Source organism: Gopherus evgoodei, chromosome 5, assembly GCF_007399415.2.
Source record: "Gopherus evgoodei ecotype Sinaloan lineage chromosome 5, rGopEvg1_v1.p, whole genome shotgun sequence".
Classification (NCBI taxonomy): Eukaryota; Metazoa; Chordata; order Testudines; family Testudinidae; genus Gopherus; species Gopherus evgoodei.
This window is the reverse complement of record NC_044326.1, coordinates 20106407-20133508: the sequence shown is the minus strand read 5'-3', so window position 1 is coordinate 20133508 and position 27102 is coordinate 20106407. Positions and strand designations below refer to the sequence as shown.

The following is a 27102-nucleotide window of genomic DNA, read 5'->3' as shown; positions in this document are numbered from 1 at the left end:
AAGACAGATGCGAAATTCAAAGATACTGAGGTGTCTTTAAGAGGAAAACTCATCACACTCCTATTGAATAAGTTAAGCACATCACTGAGCTCCCATGTTGTGGGTTGCCTATTGATATATCTTGTGGTGGCGCCCAGAGCAGTGGTTTTCAAACCTTTTTTCTGGGGACCCAGTTGAAGAAAAAACTGTTGATGCCCGTGACCCAACGGAGCTGGGGAGGAGGGGTTTGAGGAGTAGAAGGCAGAAGATTGGGATGCAGGCTGTGGGTTGGGGCTGGGAATGAGGTGTTCAGGGTGTGGAAGGGGGCTCTGGCCTGGGGGTACAGGCTCTGGGGTGGGGCTGGGGATGAGGGGTTTGGTGTGGAGGAGGGGCTCTGGGTTTGATGGGGGCTCATGGCTGGGGCAGGGGACTTACCTCCAGTGTCTCCCAGTCAGCAGCACAGCAGGGTGCCATGGCAAGCTTCCCGCCTGTCCTGGCACCATGGACTGCACTGGGCCCGGAAGTGGCCAGCAGCAGGTCCGGTTCCTAGACGGAGGCGTGTAACCGGCTCTGCGCGGCTCTTGCTGGCAGGAAACCGGCTAATAAGCATGTGGACCTGGTGCTTGGGGCAGGGGCAGCGTGCGGAGCCCCATAGCCTCCCTGCCTAGAAGCTGGACCTGCTGCTGGCTGCTTCCAGGGCACAGTGTGGTGTCGGGGCAGGTAGGCACTAGCCTGCCTTAGCTGGGCAGCACCGCTGACGGGACTTTTAATGTCTGAAACAGAAACTTATTTTAATACACTTGTTTGCCTCTAAACATATCAAAATTGATCATGAATCAGAATCACAACAGCAAGACTAATCCAATCAAAAATGAAACCTATCAGAACACTTAGGACAACACACTAACATGTCTACACTTGTGATGGCTCATCTATGACCAGTTTGGATTGCTCAGTTATTAACATGGATTAACATGGCACAATTTTCTGGAGTAATAATGGATTTACAAAAAAGAAACAAAAGAACAAAACACCCCAATGCGCAAATCACTATGACTCCAACCTGTGGTTCTTCAAATGAACTGAACTTGAGCAACACTTAGAAAGAACAACAGTTTTTATGAGGTAAGAGTATACTTGCTTAGAGCAGCCAGTGAGTAGTTCTGCTTCACTTCAATCTTTCGTCCTGCAGATCTGTTAAAGGTGAAGGACAACTCAGACTCATGAAGAGCTGGTAATCAATCATTACTTCCTCAGCTTCAGCTTAACACACAGGATTCCACAACATTTGGAACCACCTAAGGATCAAAAAAGTCTCCAATGAAAATATATGAGAGGAGCTCAAAGCACTTAACCACCAATTATTCTTAGCACCCCTTATTGCCACCATTTTACACAGGAGTAAACAGCCCAGAGAGGCTGAAAGATGGTATATTGGGACTTTCAGGAGCAGGATAGCATACTGAACTCAAAGAGCCGCGGGCTTACTATTTAACAATTCCCCCTTTCCTTGTCTAGTGTGAGAATGCCATATACCTCTTTATTTGCTTCATGGTTCTCATCTCTAGGCCATTCATCCATGGAGGTATTTCATAGCCTCATCACCACAGTAGCCACACTTTACACTAGATGCAGTCACTCAACAGTTGTCTCTTCATGGAATTACAGTTTAAAGCCTAGACTTAATTTTGCACCTCCTGGAGAAAGGGAGACACAGTTTTGATTAAAGAGAGAACCCCAGAATACCATACACATGGTCAAACTGAAAATAGCTCAAGGGCAGCCAATACATTCAGACTTATGCAAGTAATAAAGACAGCCCCTCACCCATGAAGCATATAATAAAGAACAAATCACAGAGATGACAGGATGCTTCAGGATGTGATGTTCAAACCATTTCTCTTCTCAACTTCCAGTAAAATATAAATCACTAAATTAACTAAATACTCATTTTAAGTGATATGGGGGTAAAAAGAACACACTGAATCTTTAACTTCACAGCAGCCAACAAAATAACATTCATGTTTTACACAATTCAGTCACACCATTGTGCAAGAGTACTAAAAAGGATTAATTACTTCTTTGAATTGGCTTTCCAAAAATAATTCTGAAACTTTCTCTTCCTAGAACTGCAGAGAAGAGACACTATGTGCATTTCGGTTTTAGAAATTGTAAGGCAGTCAGACACTAGGGCCAGGAGCATAGTGCAAATACCATATCTGATGGATCATAGCTCTGGGAGGGTGGGTCTTAAACATATTTCAGGGGATCTGATCACCCTCCTTTTCTTTATGGCTAGACTGGGGAAGGGAGGAGTAAGAGGGAATATCCATATATTTTTTCTGATGTAACATGGGGTTCCAATATAGAAAGGTTGAAAGTCACTTCACTAGAAGATTCTTTCAGTGAATAAAATTAACAAGAATTTCCTTACGGATGCATTCTAATATGATGAAGATATTAATTTGATTCTTACGCCGTAGTCCTATCTACACATTTTGTTTACGTACACGCACCCCTTGCAAAGACATGAGGATTGAGAGTGCAGGTGGAGCTGTCTGAAGACCAAAATATCTGGCACTGACAGACCTTGCTCTTGCTATTTCTTCTGGAAATGAAGGGCCTGGGGTGAAAGATACTTCTGACATTCCCAATTAACAGTGAGCAGCTTCCAATCAAATAGGTTTTGGCAGTGAAATATGTTTGGGAGATTGTTACTCTTAGAATCCTACCCCTCATACTCAGGACTGAAGGCACCATCTCAGATAATAGGCAGGTAAGCAAGGACATTCTCATGAGGTTATGCCCAGAATGTCAGAGGGCTTCAATAGAAGAGCCCGAAGAGGTGGCCTGCAAAACAAGTTCTATTAAAACAGCAGCAGATTTCAGACCATTGATGTGTTTTAGTGGATTATGACACAGTAGCCTCAACACTGAAGTCCTGGATTTAAATTTGTTTGGTCGCACTTGAAAATGAACTTGGACAGCCTCATCCTTGCTGTTTGCACATACCAAGAAACAAATTACACCTTTGGTTTGAGCTGGCAGTCCCTCTGCTTAACAGAAATCAAGAGAGCTAGTAAGTCAGGACTGAGGTGCAGAACAGAACCCACGTCTTCCAAGAATCAAGCCAGTGTAAACTGGTTGGGTGACCTACCTGACTCAGAGAATATATTTATATTGGGCAACTACAGATATAAGCTGTAGATAAGGTAGCAGCTGCACTAGTGTGATTTTTTTGTTTATTGTTCAATGCATTGGGCTGGGAGGGGAAAAATGTATAGCATTGCATATGCCTACAACTTCCCATTTCCTATAGGTGGGAAGCCACATGTATGGATGGTACTAGAAATGAAGGTTAGACTTCGTTAGATGTGGTGAGCAGAAACTAGGGGTGAAATCCTGTCCCTATGGAATTCAATGACAGTTTTGGATTTCATAGTTGACACCACTCCTTGAGCACGCATCACATTACACGGGCCAGTAAATTACAGGGTGTAAGCCATTGGGGCAGGTAGGATTCCAAGGGTGGAAGGGGACTTAAGAATTTAAATATCCTCCTCAGAGAAGGTTTGGCACAAGCTTGATCTTTCAGCTGGTAGGGGCTGGAGAAGTAGGCAAAGCAAGCAAGCAGGAAAATACATTATCAAGTTGATGAAAACAGGGCTGCAAATAAAACTGCTGTACTTAAGACTAATCCTTCATCTGTCTCTGCCACTAACTCAAAGCAATGAATTAGCTTGTTATTTATATTTACAGTAAGCCTTAAAATATACAACAATTTTGCTCTGGATGCTTCTAATGGAAGCAGAACAGAGACTGAAGCTGGTTAAGAAAACACAAGCTGATGCAAACTTCAGCTCTTATCACTAGTTGCCTACAGTCTTTTGGCAGCTCCAAGGAAACATTGCCTAGTAGCCTGCAATGATAGATCCATCCATCTGTGCAGATTTTGTATCTCACACGCACCTCTGTAGTACCTGAGGAAAGAGAATAAAGATTCAAATAGAAGGGTAAAAGCTGCAGAATGTTTACTGCATTTATAGCCTACTGGTTAGACAACGTTGTCATACATTCATTTGGCCATGAGCTCTACTTTGAAATTCTATCTATCTATCTTGTTGAAAGGGGAAATGCCAAGTAGCAGAGGCCTTAAATTAAACTTTTTTCTTTTAAACCCACAAACCCGACAAATAAAATTTTTATTAAATTAAAAGAAGTCACTGTAACCAGTCAGGAAAACCAGTGATCTTTAGAGCAGCGAGTCAAGGTATTTGCATCCTCTAAATAGCACTGATTAAAATGGGAGATTGCCAACCTGTAAGTTATGTTTCCCCACATATGTTGTATCTACTACTGCCACTAGTAACCCTATAAAATTATTACAATGGAATTTGATTACAGAAAAGGTGCATTTTGTCTTAAATTTTTTACCAGTTTGTTTACTTGATGCATTTATCAGCAATTTGGGTAGATTCTGTGTCACCACTTCATTGATGCTAGCTGTGTTTCCTAGCTTGTGCCCAAACATGAGGCCATCTCTCAGGCACAGGACTGCAGGAAGGTCACATGCACACTCTGCAAGAAGATGTTTATTGGTAACAGCAGCAGCAAAGCTGAAATTAAATATGAAGAGGCATAGGCAGGTCTGTACAGAGAAACGAGAGGGAAGTGGAGGATGGAGAAAACTCTGACAGGGTTGATGTTATTCTTAGGTCCCTGCAAAAAGTTTTAAAACACAGTAAAGTACACAGGGAAAAGACAACAAAACAAAAAACCAGACAGAACAAACCACACCTTTTCTTAGAAGGTTTAAAGAAAACAAGCCCCAAACAATCCTGTTAAAGGGGCTCTATCACAACACCATATTTTTAAAGAGTTATTCAGTTTAAGAAAAATGAAAGTTCACATTGTTCATTTAAATTGGCAAAAAATGCTTTAGGACAGTGGTTCTTAACCTTTAGTGCAGCCTGCACCACTTTGGTTCTCAAAAATATGTTCTCACACCCCTTATCAAAAATCATTGAAGAAGGTCAGTTCTTTAAACCTAAATATATCATAACTATAGAATGAAAGAGAGAATTATATATTTCTTTTAATTTCGCAGTTAATATTTAATGCAGTAATCATTAAAAATGTATAATGTTAATAAATACATAGGTTTGATGAAACAAAATAGCTGTACTTACGTGCCTGTGCTTAATTTGTGTTTGATGATTTGCTTTCTAAAAAAAATCTGGCATGCCTCGCACCTCCAGAAAGGGCATCTTGCACCCTCAGGGAGTGCGTGTATCCCAGGTTAAAAACCACAGCTCTAGGACCTTGTGAGGTGGGAGGGTCCCACAGCTATCTGAATGGCTACACCACAATTAAACAGACCCTTCAAGGTCCAGGAGACCAAGTCAGCTGGCAGAAAGCAGCTGCAGGGGTCTAATTGCAGGGTAAACATAGCCTAAGGTAATGTTATATAAACCCAGGGTTAGTAGAACTTGAGTTAGCTGACCCTGGGTTTGTTAACATAGGGCTTGAGCATCTGTTCTCATTTGTAACCGCCAAGTTATGAATTATTGAACCCTGGGTCCCAACTTGGGGCTCCACCATCTACACTGCATTATGCAGGCTCAAGTCCAACCACCCATATCCCAGCCTTCCTAGTACCATCCCAAAATGTGGCCGCTCTAGTCCTTAGTTCGCGATGCAGTGTGGGAAAACTTGACTGTCCGGAGGACAAATAAAGTCAGCCCATGGGCTGTGGGATATTTTGGGGGGACTCCCAGAGCATGAGTCCAGGGGGCTGTCTACACTGCAAAACAATAGGGTTTGAACCTTGGGTTCCAGCTTGACTTAGCCTCAGACCCTCCACCCCCATGTGGTCCTTAGGATGATTTGTGTATAGATGGAGGCCAGGGTAAGGCTTGAGCCCGTGTTCAAAGCCTGGGCTTACAATGCAGTGTAGACATACCCTAAATGTGCTAGGGCCTATCAGATCACCTCTGAAACTAACCACCACCACAGCAGCAGCATTTGACAGGGAAACAGACTAATGAGGCTCTTATCTATGGAATTTGTCAGATGGGGATAGTCTGAGCCTGAGTCATGTCACCCTTAAAGTGTGGTACAAGGACTGGCTTATCTGTCTTCTCCTAGAAAGAAGTTGTGAAATAGGTCTAGCTGCATGTATTAGGAAAAAAACTACTGAAATGCGAAACTTGTGAAATAAATGGCTTTAGTTGATGGGGAGAAGAGTTTTATTCCTTTTCCTAGAAGGAACTGAAGTTTTTTCAAGTTTATGCAATGGCATCCAGACACCACAGGAATCGGCACAGAAACATGCATAACCATCGCCACCTACTACAAACAGAACCTGTGGCAGTCCATAGAAAAGGAGACACGTCCACACTTAAGAATAACCTTAATTCAGCAACGTTCCTGAAATAAATGGGACTAATTCAATTGGTATAAGATACTACATGCCCTCGTCTACACATTAAGGGCCTGTGCATCTCTGCAGATAACTCATCTCTGACATGTGACTGGCTATTGCCAAGTGTGGACAAGACCAAAGTGAGAATGATTGAAGAGGTTATAACTGACCAGTCTAGTTTCATCACCAAAAAAGACTGACATGCCCAAAGTAATGCACAGCATAGTGACATCAATTTACTTAACATTTGTAGTCTCATGTGTTAAGACATAAGGAATTAAGATAAAAGGTAACAAATACAAGCCATCTATTCTGACAGCTCTGGACATGTGTCAGATTTGGAAAATTGATATTTTAGAAAATTGGATTTTTTTGTAGGGGGGAGGGACATTCCTGAATCTCAGATAATCCTAACTGGGGTTCAGATAATTAGCACTTACTCGTAATACAGTTTTTAATATGGAATGTTTCCCTTTAAAGCATGAGACCTATCAACTGACAATCTTTAAACTGATTTTTCTGAAGGTGTAAATGCAAAATAAGGCAGTCAAAAAAGCTGTACTGTACTCTCCATGCTGCCTCACCCTGTTCAGACACCCTTTATGTGCGTACCACAGTGTGATGCATTCATTGTACGTGTCTGGTTCCTATAATTACAAATTGCACAACTTAATTAGTGCTGAGAGATGTTTGAAATTGTAAAAGACTAGCACAATAAAAGTTATACCAGTAATATTTAAGGGTTTGTGTATTATAATATGAAGGAGTCCACTTTAAAATGAATAAAGATCTAATAAGATGCAAAGGGGGTTGTCTTTGCTTCACTGAAATATTGATAGTGATATACTGAAGCCATTTTATAAAGCTACTATCCATATCAGAGCAAATAATGCTAACTTCAACAATGACCACAACAAGGGATTGGTGTTATAATTAGAAAGTCATCCAAATGGGTTACATTGAGATTTGGGTCCTCACTGTGTTAAGTCTCATTTACACCAGCAAATTTAAGATCCAAAATGTTTACTGCTGGTGGTATCAGCAAAAGAGGCTGTATTGAAGACACCCTTCTGAATGGGTTATAAAAAAATTAGACTAGCCTACTGCTTTCTCCATTATGTTGTTCGACGGGGCTGGATTAAGTTTGATGAGTTGTTATAGTTTTGCATAGTCAGTTCCTTCTCTTTACTATTTTACCAACATGCATGCCTGATGTTAACTATTTTATTGTTAAATGACCTTGATTATTTCAGTTCCAGATTTTAATTGTGAGATACCAATTGTAAAGGTGAAAGAGTTACAATAAGGGCTGTCAAACAATTAAAAAAGTTAATTATGATTTAATCGCAGTTTTAAATCGCACTGTTAAATAATAATAGAATACATTTAAATATTTTTGGATATTTTCAAATATATTGATTTCCAATTACAACAGAATACAAAACGGTACAGCGTTCACTTTATATTTTTTGTTATAAAAATTTGCACCCTAAAAAAGATAAAAGAAATGGAATTTTCAATTCACCTCATTCAAGTACTGTAGTATGATTTCTACTGTGAAAGTGGAAGTTACAAATGTAGAATTTTTTTTTTTTTAAAAACACATAATTGCACTCAAATAAACAATGTAAAACTTTAGAGCCTACAAGTCCACTGAATCCTACTTGTTCAGCCAAAGGTTAAGACAAACAAGTTCATTTACATTTACAGGAGATAATGCTGCCCACTTTTTATTTACAATGTCACCTGAAAGTGAGAACTGGTATTTGCATGGCATTGTGGTAGCTAGTGTTGCAAGATATGCTAAATATTCATATGCCCCTTCATACTTTGACTACCATTCCAGAGGACATGCTTCCATGCTGGTGGGTTCTGGTTGATAACAATCCAAAGCAGTGCGGGCTGAGGCACCTTCATTTTCATCATCTGAGTCAGATGCCACCAGCACAAGGTTGATTCTCTTTTTTGGTAGTTTGGGTTCTGTAGTTTCTGCATCAGAGTGTTGCTCTTTTAAGACTTCTGACAGCATGTTCCACATCTAGTCCCTCTCAGTTTTTGGAAGGCACTTCAGATTCTTAAACCTTGGGTTGAGTGCTGTTGCTATCTTGAGTGCTGGCTTACGCTACCGCTTAAGTCGATGCAATTTATATCGCTCAGCAGTGTGAAAAAGACACCTCCTTGAGCGATGCAATTCACAGTGACCTAAGCGCCGTCCACACCGGCATTATGTTGGTGGGAAACGCTCTTCCACTGACATAGCTTCCGCCTCTCACAGAGATAGAGGGCTCTCCTGTCAGCACAATTACTCCACCATCAGCACAGCGCATATTCACTAAACGTGCTACAGCAGCAAAGCTGCACAGGTGAAACTTCGCCGATGTAGCGCTGTCGTGTAGACCAGTGCTTCTCAAAGTCAGGCCAGCGCTTGTTCAGGGAAATAAAGCCCTTGGCAGGCCGGGCCAGTTTCTTTACCTGCCGCATCCGTAGGTTTGGCCGATCATGGCTGCCACTGGCCACGGTTCGCTGCTCCAGGCCAATAGGGGCTGCTGGAAGCGGCACAGGCCAAGGGATGTGTAACAAAAAAAAATATACATTTGTAAGTTGTACTTTCACTACCAAGAGATTGCACTTGGATGAAGTGAATTATTTCTTTTATCTTTTTACAGTGCAAATATTTGTAATTAAAAATCATAGAAAGTGAGCACCGTGCACTTTGTACTCTGTGTTGTAATTGCAATCAATATACTTAAAAAGGTAGAAAAAATTTCAACTGGTATTCTATTTAACAATGTGATTAAAACTGCGATTGTGATTATTTTCTTAAATTTGTTTGAGTTAATTGCTTGTTAACTGAGTTAACTGTGAATTAAGACAGCCCTAGTTACAAGGCATAAAACTATTTTTATTTAGGCACATAACTGGCAGTTATACACACAGTGAGGCTATGTCTTTAATTAGCTAATAACCTGTAGCAGTGTATTCAACTACATTTTCTAGAAGGCCAGAAAGGCAATGTCTAAATCTTAGTGGGCCAAAAGGCAATCACTAGGACCAAAGGACTTGGCTCTCTATTGGGCTGCAGCATGTCCCTCACCTTCCAAGTGGGGGGCAGCTCCAGGGGTTCTTCACCCCCGCTTCTCCAAGGTTGGGCATTACAGAGAGGGAGGAAGTGGGGAGAAGCCATTCCTGCTCGCTGGAAAGGAGAAAGGAAGAAGGTGTGGAGATGCAGGGCTCTTTCTGTTTCGTCTTCCTCTCCTGTGAGCAGGGATGGCTTCTCTGCACCTCCCTTCTTATGCAAATAGAGGCTAAGCTCCTGAGGAAAGGGGGATTGAGCTTAGCTGCTTGCGGAGCATCTGTGATTGGCTGCTGCTTCCCAGGAGGCATGAACAGGGAGCAGATACCCACCAGTAGGCCAAACAGAAGCCCCTCGCAAGTCAGAGCTGGCCTGCAGGCTGCCAGTTGAAGAACAATGAAGTAAATGATCCATATTTTTGGGGTGTCCTCAAAATCCAAGGGCACAGGCTGCAGTCCTTAATATCCCTGTGTTAATCCAGCCCTGACTGTCACTAATGAACACTGCTAGTGTGGGTACAGGCTTGGAACATCCACATTTAACCCCATTTGGATCTAGGGAGTAATGAAGGCCTGAACAATTCCGTCCCCTTATTGTTTGGACTCCCCTGTTCATAACTCCCATCTGCATTTGGGAAATGTTTCAAGAATTCACCATAATTGCTGTTAGCAATACTAAGAGCCATCATGCGGACAGGCCAAGAACTACAGGTTAGATCCATTCTGAGGGGGCTAAGTGGCAGTGCTTATAACATCAGTGTCAGCTGGAGGTCTGTCTACATTATGGCTTTCAAAGCTGCTAATACTGGTAGCACTGAACTGGCATGAGCAACAGTGGGAAATTGTTTGAAAAACACCTCTAGTACAGATAGAGCCTGTCAGACAATGACGTAAGAAATAGAGTTTAAAAAAAAAAGAAAAAAGAAAAAAACGCCTCCCCACAGCAGACTGGATGCAAAATTGTGTTTTACAAGCGCTGCAATTATGTTATAAAACTTTTAAATTAGTTACATTCAGGATAAAAAAAATAGACCTGAATATAGAAAATATATTTATGTATCAAGCCAGAAAATTTCTATTTCTAAGCAAAGACAATGTTGTTTCAGGCAGTAATATTGTTTAACAAGCCTTAATAACAATGTTAAATATTTAGATATCACTTTACATTTTCACAGAACTTTTCAAACATTACCTAAATGAAGCCTCACTGTATGCTTGGAAGGTATTATCATACCCATTTTACAGACAGGGCAACAGACGGAGAGGTTAAGTTATTTGCCCAAGGTCATAGAATAAGTATTGGAGCAAGGATTAGTACTCAAGGGTTCCTGGATCCCAGCCCTGTTCACATCTCTGATTGTCCTTACTGAAACAATTATGTTTTGGGGGTAGGGTGAAGGAGTGACTTGCCTGTAAATTCCATCATAAAGGAGCAATAGGTGATCCATTCAGACTCATTCTTCATGCTTTCCATGGACTGGATGGAACTGAATAAGCTTTATCTGTATATTCTGGTCAGCTGTGAAGAGCATTGAGGTACCAACTTTTAAGAATGAAAGTTACATATAACAATTCAAGTGTGGGGCAATTCTTTTTGTTAAGTCTTATAAAATGAATATTTTCAAAATAGAGAAAAGGAAAGCATGTTATATTAATAGCTTATTGAGTGCACCATGTTAAATACATGGGGAGGGAAGGTAATTTTTATTAAAACATTCTAAGTGTAGGAAGTGACTTACATATATTTTTAACAGATTTTAGAAAACCCAATATTTGCCCTCTTAACAGCACACCTATTGCGGGGAAGAGAAGAAAATTGCATAGTATTTGGAATCTTGAATGTTACCTGGTCACATGACAAGACGCCGACATTCCATTTAACACTAATAATTCATTACTGAGTAAATCATTCAAAACTTAAATTGCAAGTAGTTGTTATCCACATTGCCATCTTGTGTTATACCCTGGTACTGAAGAACTTAGATTTCACATTGAGATAGACAATCTTTATAATGGTGGGTTGGGTCTTGGTTAATCTTTTAGATTTCAGCGTAATGGTACTCTTTAGTGCATTATATAGTACAAAGGACTGATGAGGACAAGAATCCTTTCATTTTTACATAACTGGGTAAAATTTAGCCCAGTTTGGAACAGACCAAAAGCTGTTCGAGTCTAGTTTTAATTCTCCCATCAGTTATCCAAAATAATTGGCATTAATTAGTAGAATTGTTTGTAGCTCTAATAGAGAAACCAGGTAATGGGTGTGCATGAGGAGTGTCTTCATTTCAATAAGCAGTCCCTCGAGGATAAGATGAGATATAATGGATAAGCAAGAGTGGAAAGTCTATACTGTTTCTCATCTACAAACAAAGAGAAGATTTCAGTCTTTAGGGCTATCATTCCATAGCCACTTTCATAAGCACTAAATTTACATAACCGTATCTTCAATCAAATCAGAACCTTGAGTTATTCCTTCAAGCTAGAAAAGGCATTGGTGATCTGTACTATTGTTGTTTAACATTTGTATTGTGGTAGCACAGAAGCCATACCATATACCGTATTTTCTACAGTGGTATTACAGCTTTGTGTAGTTTCTCTCCTCACATATCTATTGAAAGAGAGGTATCAGAGTGCTTGTACAATCCATGGTATGAATTCCAGCATTCACAAGAGTACACCACACTTACAACAGATAGCGTGCATACTGCTATTGGATGGGTTCAATACAAGCGTTCATAGACAAACACACTAAACCACACAGGGCTCTCACTGACAATCTTATCCAAGATGCATTTACGTTTAGAAGAGTCTAGCTTACTCACCAGTCCCTTTCTGTTCCTCCACTCCCTGTGCCCAAGCAGAAAAAAGCAAGACACAAGCCTTCTGCCATACTAATGTATTCCATCTTTCAAAAAGAAAGACATGATTTTAATATTACTTAACAATATGTTAAAAAAGTAGCCAGTTAGGCTTCAGTGTTAATACAATTATACTCTCTATAACAGATTTGATAGTGTGAGTATTGTTCTTTTTTAAACGTTCTCATTCTGCAAGTTTTCTTACACAAGCTGGCTACAAGTCAGGAAAAAATCAAAACACAAATAGCGTAACTTGTACACTCTTTAACAGTAGATTGTGAAAGAACTGAGGAAATGCTTGTCCCATGAGAGCCTCTTTTTCATGAAACCGTGTCAGGAGAGTTCTGGAGCAGATGAAAGCGCAGCTGACTAGGTCCATTCCTTTGTCAGAAGTCAGAATGACAAAACATAGCTAGATGCAGAAGTGACAGGAGCCACTGCAGATGATGCAAACTAGTATTTTGGCCTCCACCCAAGCCTAGGAAGCAGGTTTAAGTCTTTGAGGCCAAGGCAATCAGAAGGAGTTGGAAAAAAAAATCTATTGTTCCAACTCCAACAGCATACAGCTACAATCAAGTAAGTCTCACTCACAGACTACAAGCACACAAGCTAACAAATTCAGGTAGAAAGTGGCAATTTCTCAGTCTGCAAGAACTATCAGGCCAAGGGGTTCAGTGCAGATCCACACAGCACTGGGGACAAGGCAAGGCAGCACTGGCTCAAGACCAGATAAGCTCTCAGCACAGCAGGACAGATAAGTGGAGTTGTCTTTCATTGATTCCTGCAGGGTTCCCTCCCCAAACTGTGTCATTTCAATGAGCAGCAAAGGTGGTTTTTTTCAAGCTAAAATTGGACCAGTTGATGGAAAGTCTCTGCCTTGTCTGTCTGGCGGAGTCCAAGCAGAATCTGTAAACAAAACAAGCAAGAGAAAGTGAAACTGTTACACCGCTTACCAACAAAGAGATACAAATAATAGTTTGCATTTAAATAGCATCTTTAACCCCAACGGACCATAAAACACTAAATCACACAGAGGAAACACTTCACCCACCACTGAAATGTAACTACCACTGGTGTGGAATATACCAACCATTTCAACAGTCCACAATAACACTAACATTTAAGAGACATAGTGAAGACTACTGCATTCAACAAAGAACAGGAAGTACTAAGGCAAACAAAATGATGTTATCCAAACTGGAATCTGGTTAGACACTGAGCCAACACTCCTATTTTTACAAACAAAAAAAGCCCACCCCAGTCTAGAATAATTAATGAAATTAAGTGGTCAGTGCCTCTGCTTTACATATCATCTGTATTCAGGACACCATTACTCCTATACAGTGGTCCTCTCCTGACTGTAGTGAATCTGTATTTTTAAAAGTTATATTTCAGACACAAATAAACTCTATGAGAAAGTATCCAAGAAGTGGCTGAAAGTAGGACAAAGACAATAGTCCATTTATCTGGATAAAAGTAAAAAACAAACACATTATCTACCGAGTTTCACTGGACATATAGTTCATGAAAGAGACAATGTTTCAAGAACTCAAAACAACAGGTAAGCATGTATTCCAACTATTGTTAATATGTATCTGTGTCCTGTATCAAGAGCAAGCTATATTCTCCATTGAGTGTGATTGTGCAATTCTTAGCATTTGTGGTAGTAAATGTGAGCATCAAGAGAACACTCACAAAAGTAGTATCTAGTTCCTCTTTGGTGTGCTAAATTGCTTTCACTAAAGGTACATCTACACTGCTATGGCTGTGATGTTGTAGTATCATAGTACAGAAGCTTCCTACATTGACGGATGAGGGTTTTCTGTTGATGTAGGTAATCCACCTCTCAGCGGTGGTAGGTAGGTCAACAGAAGTTCTTCTGTTGACCTGGTCAATCTACACTGGATGTTAGGTCTACTTAACTACAGGGCTCAGGGTGTTAAATTTTTCATAGCCCCGAGCGATGTAGCTAGGTTGACTGAGTTTTAGGTGTAGATCAGGCCCGAGAATTAAAGTCCACGGAAGAGAGGGGACACAGTGAGAGAGGCAAGGCAAAAGTTACACTGCAAGGACTAAGCTTTTCTTTAATCTGGAATAGAAGAGATTTAAAGGCAACTTGCTAGAGAAATTCCAAAATGGGGATAAAGTGACATTAAAGAGGCAGTAAAAAGTACCAATTACACAACTCCTAGTCAGCCTGTACAGTTCATTGCCGTAGTATAGTTCATTGCTAGAAATTGCTAAAGAGTACAGGCAAACTGTATAACAATATTTGTAACTGGATTTTCTATGAATACTGACTAATTCAGGCAGTACTCTCCATTATATCTATAAAAGGAAATCTCAAACATAATTTTTTAAAAAATGATAGAAAATTAGTGAGCCCATTAAATGCGTCTTCTTGGTGTAAATGGATAGCTTGCCAGAGTTCAGAGGAAACAGTACAAAGTGTTCCGATACCATGGTGATCAACAGTTTAAAAAACTAAACAGACAGCACTGAACAGATAGCTAAGTGCATTGTGGGAAAGTTTAGTCTTCCTCCAAAGTAATAAGTAATGTCAGTGATGGAGATAGAATAGCAGATGCCATAGATAAATGTCTGTTGCAGTATGGCAAATACATATTATTGACTCTTGTCTGGTTCTCCATTTTCTGTGCTAAGGCCACATGATTATAATTTCTACCCATAAAGCTATAGCTTGGACACTCATTACAGTAACCATGCTTTTATAAAAAGAGTTAATTGTTTTCATTTCGATCACATATATTAAGCAGCACAACAAGCATACATGCAGAGTTGACAGCACTTTTATTTACCTTTTAAAATACTCCACTTCCCGTTCTGTCTCATCCATTTCCACACTGTCTAGGTCAATGTCTTTGGGCAGAAACACATCATCTGCAAAATGGAAAGATACACCAAATTAGTTTCAGTTGGTTGTTTTATTCTAGAAGAAAAAAATATTTGGACAGACTGAAGTGAGGTCTCTGAGGATTGCTTGGCCTTTGTATACTTCTTTTGGCTGAAGGCTAAAAAAAACTAAACAACTTATTTCCAATAGTAAAGACAAAAAGGAATCAGCAGCAGATTGACTCTTCACATTGATTACAAAACATTCCACAGGACTGGCCCATGCAAGAGAGACTTCAAATACAGAACAGATTGGGAAACTGAAGAGCTGATCAGCCAGCAAGGGTTACTCGGAGTGAAAAATATACAATAATTGGCTGCCCTGAACTTGTTAGCCTCATCACCCTCTGATGAATCTACACACCCGAGAGGCAGTTTTTGCAACAATCTAATTCACATTTGATTTAAAAATACTTTGGGAGATGTTTTTTTGTAGTATTGGTATTACTGGCTCTGGGTCATAGTGTATGAAACCAGAATAATGATATAGCTATGATTGTGATCTTCTGTGCTTTTATCATGATTAATATCCATATTTAAACATTGTCTGACCTCAGAACCTATTTAGGATCTATAAAGAATAGTACTGGCCTAGGATGGGATGCTTAAAAAAACCACAGTTCATTATGGCTTTGTCTAGGCTAGTTTTTGGTCAGGCTGTAACTCAAGTTAACTAACATGATTTGAATGCTAATCTAAACATAAGAACCGCCATACGGTCAGATCAATGATCCATCTAGCTCAGTATCCTATCTTCCAAAAATGGCCAATACCAGATGCTTCAAAGGGAATGAACAGAACAGGGCAAATATCAAGTGATCCATCCCTGACATCCAATCCCAGCTTCTGGTAGTCAGAGGCTTAGGGACACCCAGAACATGAGATTGCATTCTGACTATCCTGGCTAATAGTCTTTGATGGACCTATCCTCCAATAACTTAATTAAATTTCTTTTTTGAACCCAGTTATACTTTTGGCCTTCACATCATCCCCTGGCAATGAGTTCCACAGGTTCACTGTGTGTTCTGTGATAAAGTATGGGTACTTCCTTTTGTTTGTTTTGAAACCTACTGCCTATAATTTCATCAGATGAACCCTGGTTCTTGTATTATGCAAAGTGGTAAATAACACTTTCTTACACACCATTCATCATTTTATAGACCTCTATCATAGCCCCCTTTAGTTGTTTCTTTACCAAACTGAACAGCCCCAAACTTTTTAATCTCTCCTCATACTGAAGCTGTTATATACCCTGAATCATTTTTTCCTGCCCTTCCCTGTATCTTTTCTATTTCTAATATATATATTTTTTGAGATGAGACAACCAGAACTGCACGAAGTATTCAAGTTGTCATCTTACCATGGATTTATACAGCGGTATGATATTTACTGTCTTATTATCTATCCCACTCCACAATCATTTGTTCCTGGTCATGGTTCAGTTTACACTGTGCTGAAGCATGATCTGGAACGAGTGCTTGTGAAACATGTAGCACTAAAACTAATTAGTTAACTCCAGTTAATCGGCAATTGATTAACTTTGGAACAACATAACCAAGAACTACCAATCTAAACGAAACCCATGAGTAATTGGAGATTTATAGGGCTGAAACTGATGGCTGAATCCAGAATAAGAGCAGATCAGGGTATCGCTTCTGAATAGTTGTAGTAATATTAACGGATGCCTCATTTGTTCTGCACTAGTCTAGCATCTTCAACAAGTAATTACAGAATAAAATTGCTGCTTTGTAAAATAGGGCCAGTGTCCGATCACTTTTTCTGAAAGTGATTTTACATTTAAAAAGGAAGTAGTACTTGATCTAAGGAGAAAACAGCAGAAATAGATAATATGTTGCAGAGGCCGCCCTCTCCTTCATGTCTCTCCCCCATCCTCCACCCCACGATACAGATCAGAGCTGCACAAAATGTTTCAGATAAATACTTCATTCACCAAACACAACCCCGCTCCCCCACAAAAAAAAACAAACGAACAAAAAACCCCAACCTGCTGTTTTGGTCAACTGAAAACTATTTTGTGAATTTTGCCTAATTAGCTTCATGAATGTGCATGTGTGCCATTCAGCCCAGTGCTTAAGGCATATGGCTGGTATATGGGAAACCCAGGTTTGAATCCACATTCTGGAGCAGAGAGTTCAACTCAGATCTCCCAGGTGAGCATACTAACTAGAGCTGTTCTAGAATGGGTTCCCCACAATCTCTCCTGCTGAAGCTGTTTCTCTTTGTATAGATACTTAAATATTCACTGGGCCTGAGAGAGAGAACGACTCTGCAGCCTAATGATGGAGATACTCAACAGGGAGAAAGAATACATGGATTAAAATCATTCCTCTGAATCAGCCAGAGAGAAGACTCGTTAGAACAAAAACCTATTTCATTTCTTATACAACAATGCTATGGCATATGCTTTGTTAGAACATGATTTAGAGGGCATTCAAATAATTTGGTCCAGTCTACCCTGCCAGATTTAATTGTATCTTAACCATGGTTGGAGACTACTGTTGACTATAATGTTGTTTCGACAGGAATTGAGCCCACAAAATGGCTTTATGTTACAATTTCATTTTGCTTGTCTAAAAAGTCTCTCTCTCCATGTAATCTAAGTAAATATGCTAAAAACTAACAGCAGCAACAGACTTAGGTCTTTTTGTTAGCACAGATCCTTGCACTGCATCTTCCAAGACAATGGGCTGCCAAAAGGGCTGAGAAGAAAACTCTCTAATCCTCCTCCTAATCCCCTCATTAAAACTCTGTCGTGATGCCTACAAAATCTTGGTATGTTATCATTGGAAGTTTTTAAGAACAGGTTAGATAAACACTTGCCAGGGATGTCCGAAGTATATTTGGTCCTGCCTCAGCACAGGGGCCTGGACTACACGACCTCTCAAGGTCCCCTCCAACCCTACATTTTGATGATTCTATGATAATCAGCAGGTGCTCTGAGATACTGAACAGTGAATCTGTAAACTGTATTTGGAATAACGTGGTCAGCAAACGAGCCAAGCACGAGTTCACGAATCGTAATTTTCCACATCTCCTAATTCAGATCTTAAAATGGAGATGAGATGAAATTAGGAAGGGTGAAAAGATAATTCCAACTTAAAAGATGGGTTTTTCTTAAAAGATGGGTTTTTAAATGAAGATAATTGGAAGAAGGATAGGCAAGCTTCATTGTCTTAGAAAATGATTATTAAAATAGTAGGACTGGATCAGTAGGCAAACTTGAGGGAAGAAGCTAGAGCTGCTTCCAGTGAGGGATCCTTTCTCATTTAACAAAGCATCATTTTATTGTAGGATAATGTAATAGTTCCTCACTATGATGAAACCATGCAGAATGAGAGTACTGGAGAGATGTTATGTATTTACAGGGCTGTCTGGTTCACAGAAGGGTAAACTTCAAAGGCTAGAGATTTAGTTACCTGTTAAATTACATAAGACTTTTTTCTAGCAATACTACTGGCTTTGGCACTCTGGAGAATCCTGGGGTACCTAGGGGGTTTCGTGGTTACTTACTCCAGTCTCTCCCTTTTTTTTAGAGCAAGTTTTGAAGCTGCTACAAAAATATGCAAAATTAAAGTCTCCTTGTTTTAAATCTACTATGAACAAGCCTGTTTTTGTATAAAAACTAACTGGAGAATTGCTTTCCTTATTTATTATTTGTATAATCACAGCACCTAGGAGCCCGAGTCCAGGACCAGGACCAGGACCCCACTGTGCTCAATTAGGCAGCAAGATTTGAATCCATGACTCCTACTTGCCAGGGGACAGCCTTTATCACTAGACAGTCACTCTGTCTTTGGCCCAATAAATACATAGGTACACAAAGTGGAATAGCTTCAAGAGGAGAGACTGAGAACATCCCACCCCAGAATACCTTATAGATTAATGGTTAAGATGCGTACCTGGAAGGAGAAATATCTGAGCTGACGTTCCTGCTCCAGGATGGGGATTCAAAGCTGGGTGTCCCAGGAAAGTGCCCTAACCACTGGACTAAAGGTTACAGACACACAACTTACTCCAGTGTTTAGGGCATTTGTGTTGCGCATGCACAAAGTCTGCTGACAAATTCCAAACATTTCTGGAATCGAACCAAATTTTTCGTGATTTTTCACTTGGCTGGCTGAAGCAAAAAATTCAGCTATTCACCCAGCTCTATTATAGAGCCTTCCACACCTTCCAGTTCCTCACCAGTAGTGATCATTAATTCCCATCAAATATATCTAGGAGGAGGAAGAGAGGTGGCATGGTCTATGATTCTCCTCTGCAAATTGAGAAGGATAGTATGCACAGAAGGGTGGGAAATAGAGGAGTTTGGGAAGTGAGGCCAATGTGAAGGGAAAGAAAAAACAAAGCCCAATCCCCAGCAAACTACAACTAGATGTGCAGGGAAGGGAAACAAAAGGGTGAAGGAATGGGAAGAATCTGAGAGAGATCTGAGGTAGGTTTCATTCAATCCCAGCATAAGACCACTGAACACAAACCTGGGCTCCTCATCCTGCACTCATGATCACTATGCATTTGTTCTGTGCTCTGGTAATGAAACTTACAATAATTCAGTTTTGTGAAGCTCTGGAACATACCCCACACCACCCTCTAAGGATATCAAGTTTTAATCTGTAGAATACTCAAGAGAGCCGCAAGAATGAAATACATAAATGCTAAAATTAAGTGTCATTATGCCATAGATGCTTAGTTCAAGCACTGCTATCACACAGCTATTTGGTGATTTATGGAAAATTTGTTGGCATTCTCAGTCTAACTCCACATAGAAAATGTCCATACCACTAAATTAGTAGTCTCATCAAAGACTGAATAGACACAGATTCTGAACTATGCTAGCACGTAGAGGTGGTATTTTGGGTAGCAGAGCACTGTAAGGGGAAGCTTGCACTGCACCTATTCATGATATGCCTATTCTGAGATTACAAAGGGAAACTAAAGTAACCTGGTCACCTGTACATTTTAAGAAGTGCTAAAAATCACTCTATGAAAAGAATTGTACATCTTTCCATCTTGTGTGAGAAATATAGTGACATGCTTTATAATTAATAATTTCTTAGCAAGGAAAAATGCATAAAATACATGTATGAAGCAATTCTTATCTGGTGTGTGTTATCTGGATGGCAAACTTTCACATTCAGTTATTTTACTTCACAGTATATTTACTCATTGTGAATGCACAGTGAAACTGTTTGTAGAGGAATAAAATGAAATACTGAACTTGCTTTATAATCACCTTTCCAGTACAGAGATGTTCTATGGAGAAAGATTGTTTTTAAGTGAAATCAATGTATGCATAACTAACTCTTCCCTGTCTGCAGAATCCTGGGCTCTTTGATTTACCACGGGATATGAGAGTGACTGGTTTTAGACTCTATATTCCTACTGATTCAATCTTCCTATCACAGTAGAGATCAATTTTAAAAACATGCTTTGAAAACTAGTTAAAGAGTTTCTCCAAAATGGGGTTTGCCATCAAAATATCCAGTAATTATATTTCAAGTCTGTCACTTCATATAGGTCTTATGAAAGAGATGGTACTTGTATGCTATTGTTTAGTTGACTCAAAGTGTATGGACGGGATACAAAAAACACTAGCTGTAATAATCTCTTACATGTTTTTCCATACTTCTTATTCCATACTGGTTAGCTATTTGCATCTCTATTAATACTGAACATCAGATTAAATATCAATGCTAAGAGCACAGAAAAATAGCAGAATTAACTAAAAATGTCATTATAGTGACTGACAACAGATGCAGGAGATCGGATTCTTCTCTCACACCTGTTTAACATCAGTGAGTTACTCTCAATTTACACTGACATGAGTGATTGGAAAGCTCTCCCAACATTTTGAAACTAATCTATATGAAAAATTATTAGTTATGCACTTACCTATGGAATTGTTGACTTTGTCTCCCTTCTTTTTCTTGTTTTTCTTGTTCTTGCCTTTTGGCTGAGGAGATTCTGCAAGTATCAATTTATTGTTTTGTTGCTGCTCACTTGGAGAAGGGGACTCACTCACTACAGGTGTTTTCTCTTCCTTTACGTGATTCAGCTGCTTTTTGTTGTTATTACTGCTTGTTTTTTTCTCCTCTTTTTTCGGCTCTGCAAGCAGTGGGAGCTCTGCTGCTTTCACTTTGGATTCGAGTTGGTTTCTTGTCTTAGACTGAATCTCTGTTGCTTTGGGGGATTCAGCATGCTTTTTCATTTGTTCAGCATAGGGTTTGTTTATTTGTTTTAGTTTTTGTTTACTATTACCTTCTTTATGATGATGCATTATATCAAAGAGAAATGACAGGGGCTCATGCTGTTTCACATTCATCTCTTTTTGGAAAAGCAACTTTGAGTCTCTAGTGTTTGTGGGATCAGACAGTTCACAGACCATCTCAGGAACTGGCCTCTGTTCCACATGATTTACATGCCTAGACAGTGAACTAGATAAGGTTTCTACCTTTTCTGATTGCTCAAGTATGCCATTCTGAATGTCTTCTGGGGGGTTTGGGATTGATTCCTTCACTGCCTGGCAGTTTCGAGTAAGCATTTCCATCTTCTGACAGTCTTTACTTGTTCTGTCTTTTTTCTTTTTCTTTACAGCCTGTAACTGCTGAAGTTCTTGCAGCTCCTGTTTTAGTCTTTCTTCCTCCTCCTCTTCCCGCCGTCTCTGCTCTTCAAGCAATTGATGATGCTCCCTCTCTTTGGCTTCTGCTTCAAGACGAGCCTTTTCTTCTAGCTACAAAAGCAGCAGTTTATTAAATAAATGATGACAAAGATTCTAAGAACTAGACATTTGGGAAAAGATCTTCATCTCAACAGCTAATTTCTAAACATTCCATGTTACAAGGGATTTGTTAAGGAATTTTAGAAGTCACAGGGCTTGTCTACACTACCAGCCGGACTGGCAGGCAGCAAATCGATCCAACAGGGGTCGATTTATTGCATAGTATAGATGCGATAAATTGACCGCTGAGTGTTCTCCCATCAACTCCGGTACTCCACCAGAACGAGGAGCATAAGAGGAGTCGACGGAAGAGAATCAGCTGCAGACTTACAACAGTAAAGACACCACGGTAAGAAGATCTAAGTACGTCGACTTCAGCTACACTATTCACTATCTTAGATCAATCCTGCACAGTAGTGTAGACAAGCCCACGTATGGAACATAAATGTACCCCTCAAGAATAGTATTAGAATAGGCAAACAATTTAAAATGAACACATTTAGCAGCTACCTACATATATTGTCCATGAAGCTATAGCACATTTTCCATTTACAATAACTTGCAATCTGCTCAATATAAAGCAGGAAAAAAGCATTTTTCAGCTCATTTTTATAACAACATTAAAGAGACAATATTCAACTGAGCGCACAACTGTATATCCTTTATAATATCACAAGCAAGAATAGGCTGCTGGGGTGGATAAAGGCTGGGTGTTCATATATAGTACCAATAGGTGTAAATATGACACAAGAAACATGACAGTGTTATTCCTGACCACAAAGAGGCCCTTCTCCTGAAAATCTAGTGAATGCACCTAGATAAAGGTATTATGCATATTACTAAAGTGGATCACACCTTTTTTCAGTATTGTTTTTATAATATTAAAATCATAGTATTCCATTGAACATTTAACAAATCGATATGAAAATATGCTCTTAATTGGAAAATTCCACAGTACTTTAAATTCTACCAACCATCAATAAAAATAATGTCATCCAGTAACATTATATGAGAATCACAGTCCTTTTTACTTGTAAATGAGGAAGCAAATTAACACTGAAGTTGTAAAAAATCAAAAGACCGTCGTTCATTATTAATTTTTAAAAACTGTTTTCTTGATTACTAATTCAAAATGGGTCTTCTCAGTTATTACTGAAAATAATCAAGCTTTTATTGTGCTAAGTTTGCTTACCTCTCAATTATATTACGAGCAGTAGCTTCTTGTACAGTGCCATTTGCTAGTTGACAGCCAGATCTCGCAAAAATTGTGTGCATTTTTGGAAGCACTTATATGTGACTCATTCATTTAAAGAGTTTAGTAAGTTTGGGGGCTTTTTGAGGGGTTTTCTTGAAAAAAATCCTACAAAATCTTCTGATTCTTTTCTTCTGGAGTACACAGCACTGTATTTGCATAATTTGTGTTTTTAAAATGAATTAACAGACAATGTTAAAAACAAGCAGTTTAAAGAAAACTACTTCTTAACTTTGGGACTTATGAAAAAATAGTCTATTTTTCATTAGTATGGCCTATGTTAAAAACAACTTTGGACAGCCTACTAAATACCCCATACCACAAATTTATAGCAAAATATAACAATCCAAATATGCAAAGTAAAGTATCACCTAAAATGTGGAATATTTAGTGATCTTATAAAATTTATTTTCCTGATTTCAAACATACACAGTAACTTAAGCCTTATTTTGAACCTGTATATCCTGAAGTAGGTGTGTGAAGATATCAACTCAACAAGAGACCCAGATTTTCTGTTTAATTAAGACCAAAATTTAAACCAATTTTCCTGTACCACCTCACAACCAAATCTTCACAATTTTTGAAGGACATAATTCCATATATTTCCTCTTTTTTTTTTTGTCAACTGGCATTTAAAAGCTAGCTAAGTTCAGACTTCATACTGCAATTTCATGAGTTAGTTGGGGATGGTCCTGCTTTGAGCAGGGGGTTGGACTAGCTGACCTCCTGAGGTGTCTTCCAACTCTAATCTTCTATGATTCTATGAATATTTACCCTCCAGCCAACCAGGGAGACTATGGGCTTGGCTACACTGGAGAGTTGCAGCGCTGTAAACCCACCACCAGCGCTGCAACTTACTCACTGTCCACACTTGCAAGGCACATACAGCGCTGCATCTCCCTGGCTGCAGCGCTGGTTGTACTCCTGCTCTGCCTCGGGTATAAGGATTGCAGTACTGGTGATGCAGCGCTGCTCCGCAAGTGTGGCCACCAAAAGCACTGTAATTGGCCTCTGAGGTATTCAGAGGTATCCCAGAATGCCTGTTCAGCCACTCTGCTCATCAGTTCGCACTCTACAGCCCTGGCCTCAGGTGACCCGCCCTTTAAATCCCCCAGGAATTTAAAAAATCCCCTTCCTGTTTGCTTAGCCAGGTGCGGAGTGCAATTAATCAGTGAATCTTTCCAGGTGACCATGCCTCCACGCGCCAAATGAGCCCCAGCACGGAGCAATGGCGAGTTGATGGACCTCATCAGTGTTTGGGGGGAGGAAGCTGTGCAGTCACAGCTGCGCTCCAGAAATAGGAATTACGATACCTATGGGCAGATCTCAAGGGCCATGCTGGAAAGGGGCCATGACCTGGATGCAGTGCAGTGCAGGGTTAAAGTAAAGGAGCTGTGGAGTGCCTATTGCAAAGCCCGCGAGGAAAATCGCCGCTCAGGTGCTGCCCCCGTGACTTGCTGTTTTTACAAGGAACTGGACGCGATACTTGGGGGTGACCCCACTGCCAGTTTGATGACCACGATGGACAGTTCAGAGCGGGGAGAGGAGGTGGGGGTGGAGGAAACCGAGAGTGAGGGTACTGGGGTGGGGGGAGACACCCCGGAGTCCCAGGAGGCATGCAGCCAGGAGCTCTTCTCAAGCCAGGAGGAAGCTAGCCAGTCGCAGCAGCTGGAACTTGTTGGTGAAGAAGAAGCAGATGAGCGGGTTCCCGGTAAGCAGCTTTTATTTTCAGGATGAAAATGTTTCGGGAGAGGAGGTGGGGTTATGGCTGCATGCATGCATGCCTAGATGTGGTCTATCACGTTGCGGTAATCGGCCTCGGTAATCTCTTCAAAAGTTTCAGCCAGAGCGTGGGCAATGCGCTTGCGCAAGTTTATAGAGAGAGCCACTGTGGTCCTTGTCCCAGTCAGGCTAATGCGTCTGCGTCACTGTGCCGCGAGGGGTGGGGGGACCATTGCTGCACACAGGCAAGCTGCATAGGGGCCAGGGCAGAATTCACACTGCTGTAGAAGACCCTCCCTTGCTTCTCAGGAGACCCGCAGCAGCGAGATATCTTCCAGGATAAACTCCTGTGGAAAATGTTGGGATAGCGTTCAGTGTAGTTCCCCCTGCAGCTGTTTGCTTTCCCCAAAGCATAGAAATCCCAGTACAGCCCTGAACCAATCAGTTCCCCTTCCCAGGTGACCTGCAGCATCGAGATATCTTCCAGGATTAACTCCTGCACCCATTCCCCCTTACTCACCATTTCTTCGCTGCTGTGGGTTCTGTGTGCTCTGTTTGGTATGTGGAAAATATGCTAAAGTGAGACTGTAAACTCCTTCACAATGATTATACACAATGCTGCCTCTCTGTTAAATGTTTCAATTTTTGTCTTTCTAATACCAATGTCCTTGAATTCTCGACTGGCTGTATCAGAGACTGCTGAGAGGCTACAAAACCTGAGGAAGAAGCCACGAAAAAGCTAAGAAGGTGAAAGCAGTTATGAATCAGTCTGCCAGAGAGAGTAAAAACCTGCAGAACTGGAGGGGAAAAATGCAGCAGAACGGCAGTGGCTAAGAAAAGCATGAAGCAGCTGATAAGCATCCTGGCGCGCCAAATGGACTGTATCCAGTCACCCGTAGCCATGCAGGCAGAGCACTACCGTGCCACCCCCCCAGTCCCAAAGCTCTTTCCCTTGTGCCCCAATGTCAGCTCAAAACCCCCTTCTCCAGCATCCAGGTTCTTACCACCACTAGCTGCCCCCAACACCTGTACGTTCACCTACCAGCCCTGAGAACTACGCCCTTACCCTCTGCGCACTCAACCCCCATCACCATGCAGCATTTTCTTCCTGAAGTGCAGCAGCCATTGCACAGCACTCCAGGCAGGACACAGTCAAACCTCTGACTGTACAGTTCACCACCCCACTCCCCTGCCCTTTTAGTTATTATCTTTTCAATAAATGAATTCTTGGCTTTTAAAACAGGTTTTTTTATTGCAGAAAGTGAAAGATACCGTAGCCCCAGAAAAAAACAGGCACTGCAAATCATTGTAACCACTGCACTTCACTCCCGTGCAAGGCACATACTGTTGGTTTTCAGCCTCAGATTCCTCCCTCAAGGCATCCCTAATCCTTACAGCCCTGTGCTGGGCCTCTCTAGTAGCCCTGCTCTCTGGCTGTGCAAATTCAGCCTCCAGGCGTTGAACCTCGGAGGTCCATTCCTCACTGAATGTTTCACCCTTCCCTTCACAAATATTATGGAGGGTACAGCACGCGGATATAACCGCAGGGAAGCTGCTTTCCCCCAAGTCTCGCTTCCCATAAAGAGATCTCCAGCGTCCTTTTAAATGGCCAAAAGCACACTCCACAGTCATTCGGCACCGGCTAAGCCTGTAGTTGAACCGGTCCTTGCTCCTGTCAAGCTTCCCTGTATACAGTTTCATGAGCCAAGGCACTAATGGGTAAGCGGGGTCTCCAAGGATCACAATGGGCATTTCGACGTCCCCTACTGTGATCTTCCCGTCTGGGAAAAAAGTCCCAGCCTGCAGCTTCGTGAACAGGCCACCGATCCGAAAGATGCATGCATCATGCACCTTTCCAGGCCAGCCTGTGTAAATGTCAATGAAACACCCAGGGTGATCCACACGTGCCTTGGAGAACCATAGAGAAATACCCCTTCCGATTAATGTACTCGGATGCTAGTGGGGTGGTGCCAGAATAGGAATATGCATCCCATCTATTGCCCCTCCACAGTTAAGGAAACCCATTTGTGCAAAGCCATCCAGAGTGTTCTGCACGTTCCCCAGAGTCACGGTTCTTCTTAGCAGGATGTGATTAATGGCCCTGCAAACTTGCATCAACACGATTCCAACGGTCGACTTTCCC

At 40.8% G+C, this 27102-nt stretch overlaps 1 protein-coding gene and 1 long non-coding RNA gene across 3 annotated transcripts in view; both read right to left on the bottom strand.

Annotated features, from left to right (window-relative positions):
* Positions 1-661: 661 nt before the first annotated feature.
* On the bottom strand, positions 662-5472 carry LOC115651857. Of its 2 annotated transcripts, XR_004000471.1 has the most exons (5): positions 5169-5472; positions 4414-4557; positions 3861-3959; positions 1516-1676; positions 662-1277 (listed from the first exon to the last, which is right to left on the bottom strand). It is a non-coding gene; the product is annotated as an uncharacterized LOC115651857 (long non-coding RNA). The 2 variants fall into 2 exon arrangements; XR_004000470.1 differs by lacking the exon at positions 5169-5472 and having other exon boundaries at positions 4414-4746.
* Positions 5473-12356: 6884 nt separating this feature from the next.
* FAM193A (family with sequence similarity 193 member A) overlaps positions 12357-27102 on the bottom strand; it is a 106112-nt gene continuing 91366 nt past the window's right edge. Inside the window, exons 20-22 of the mRNA XM_030563092.1 lie at positions 21160-21997; positions 15153-15234; positions 12357-13239 (exon numbers count right to left, since the gene is read on the bottom strand). Coding sequence (XP_030418952.1) covers positions 13146-13239; positions 15153-15234; positions 21160-21997 — 1014 coding nt within the window. The 3' untranslated portion in view covers positions 12357-13145. The remainder of the gene's footprint in view (positions 13240-15152; positions 15235-21159; positions 21998-27102) is intronic.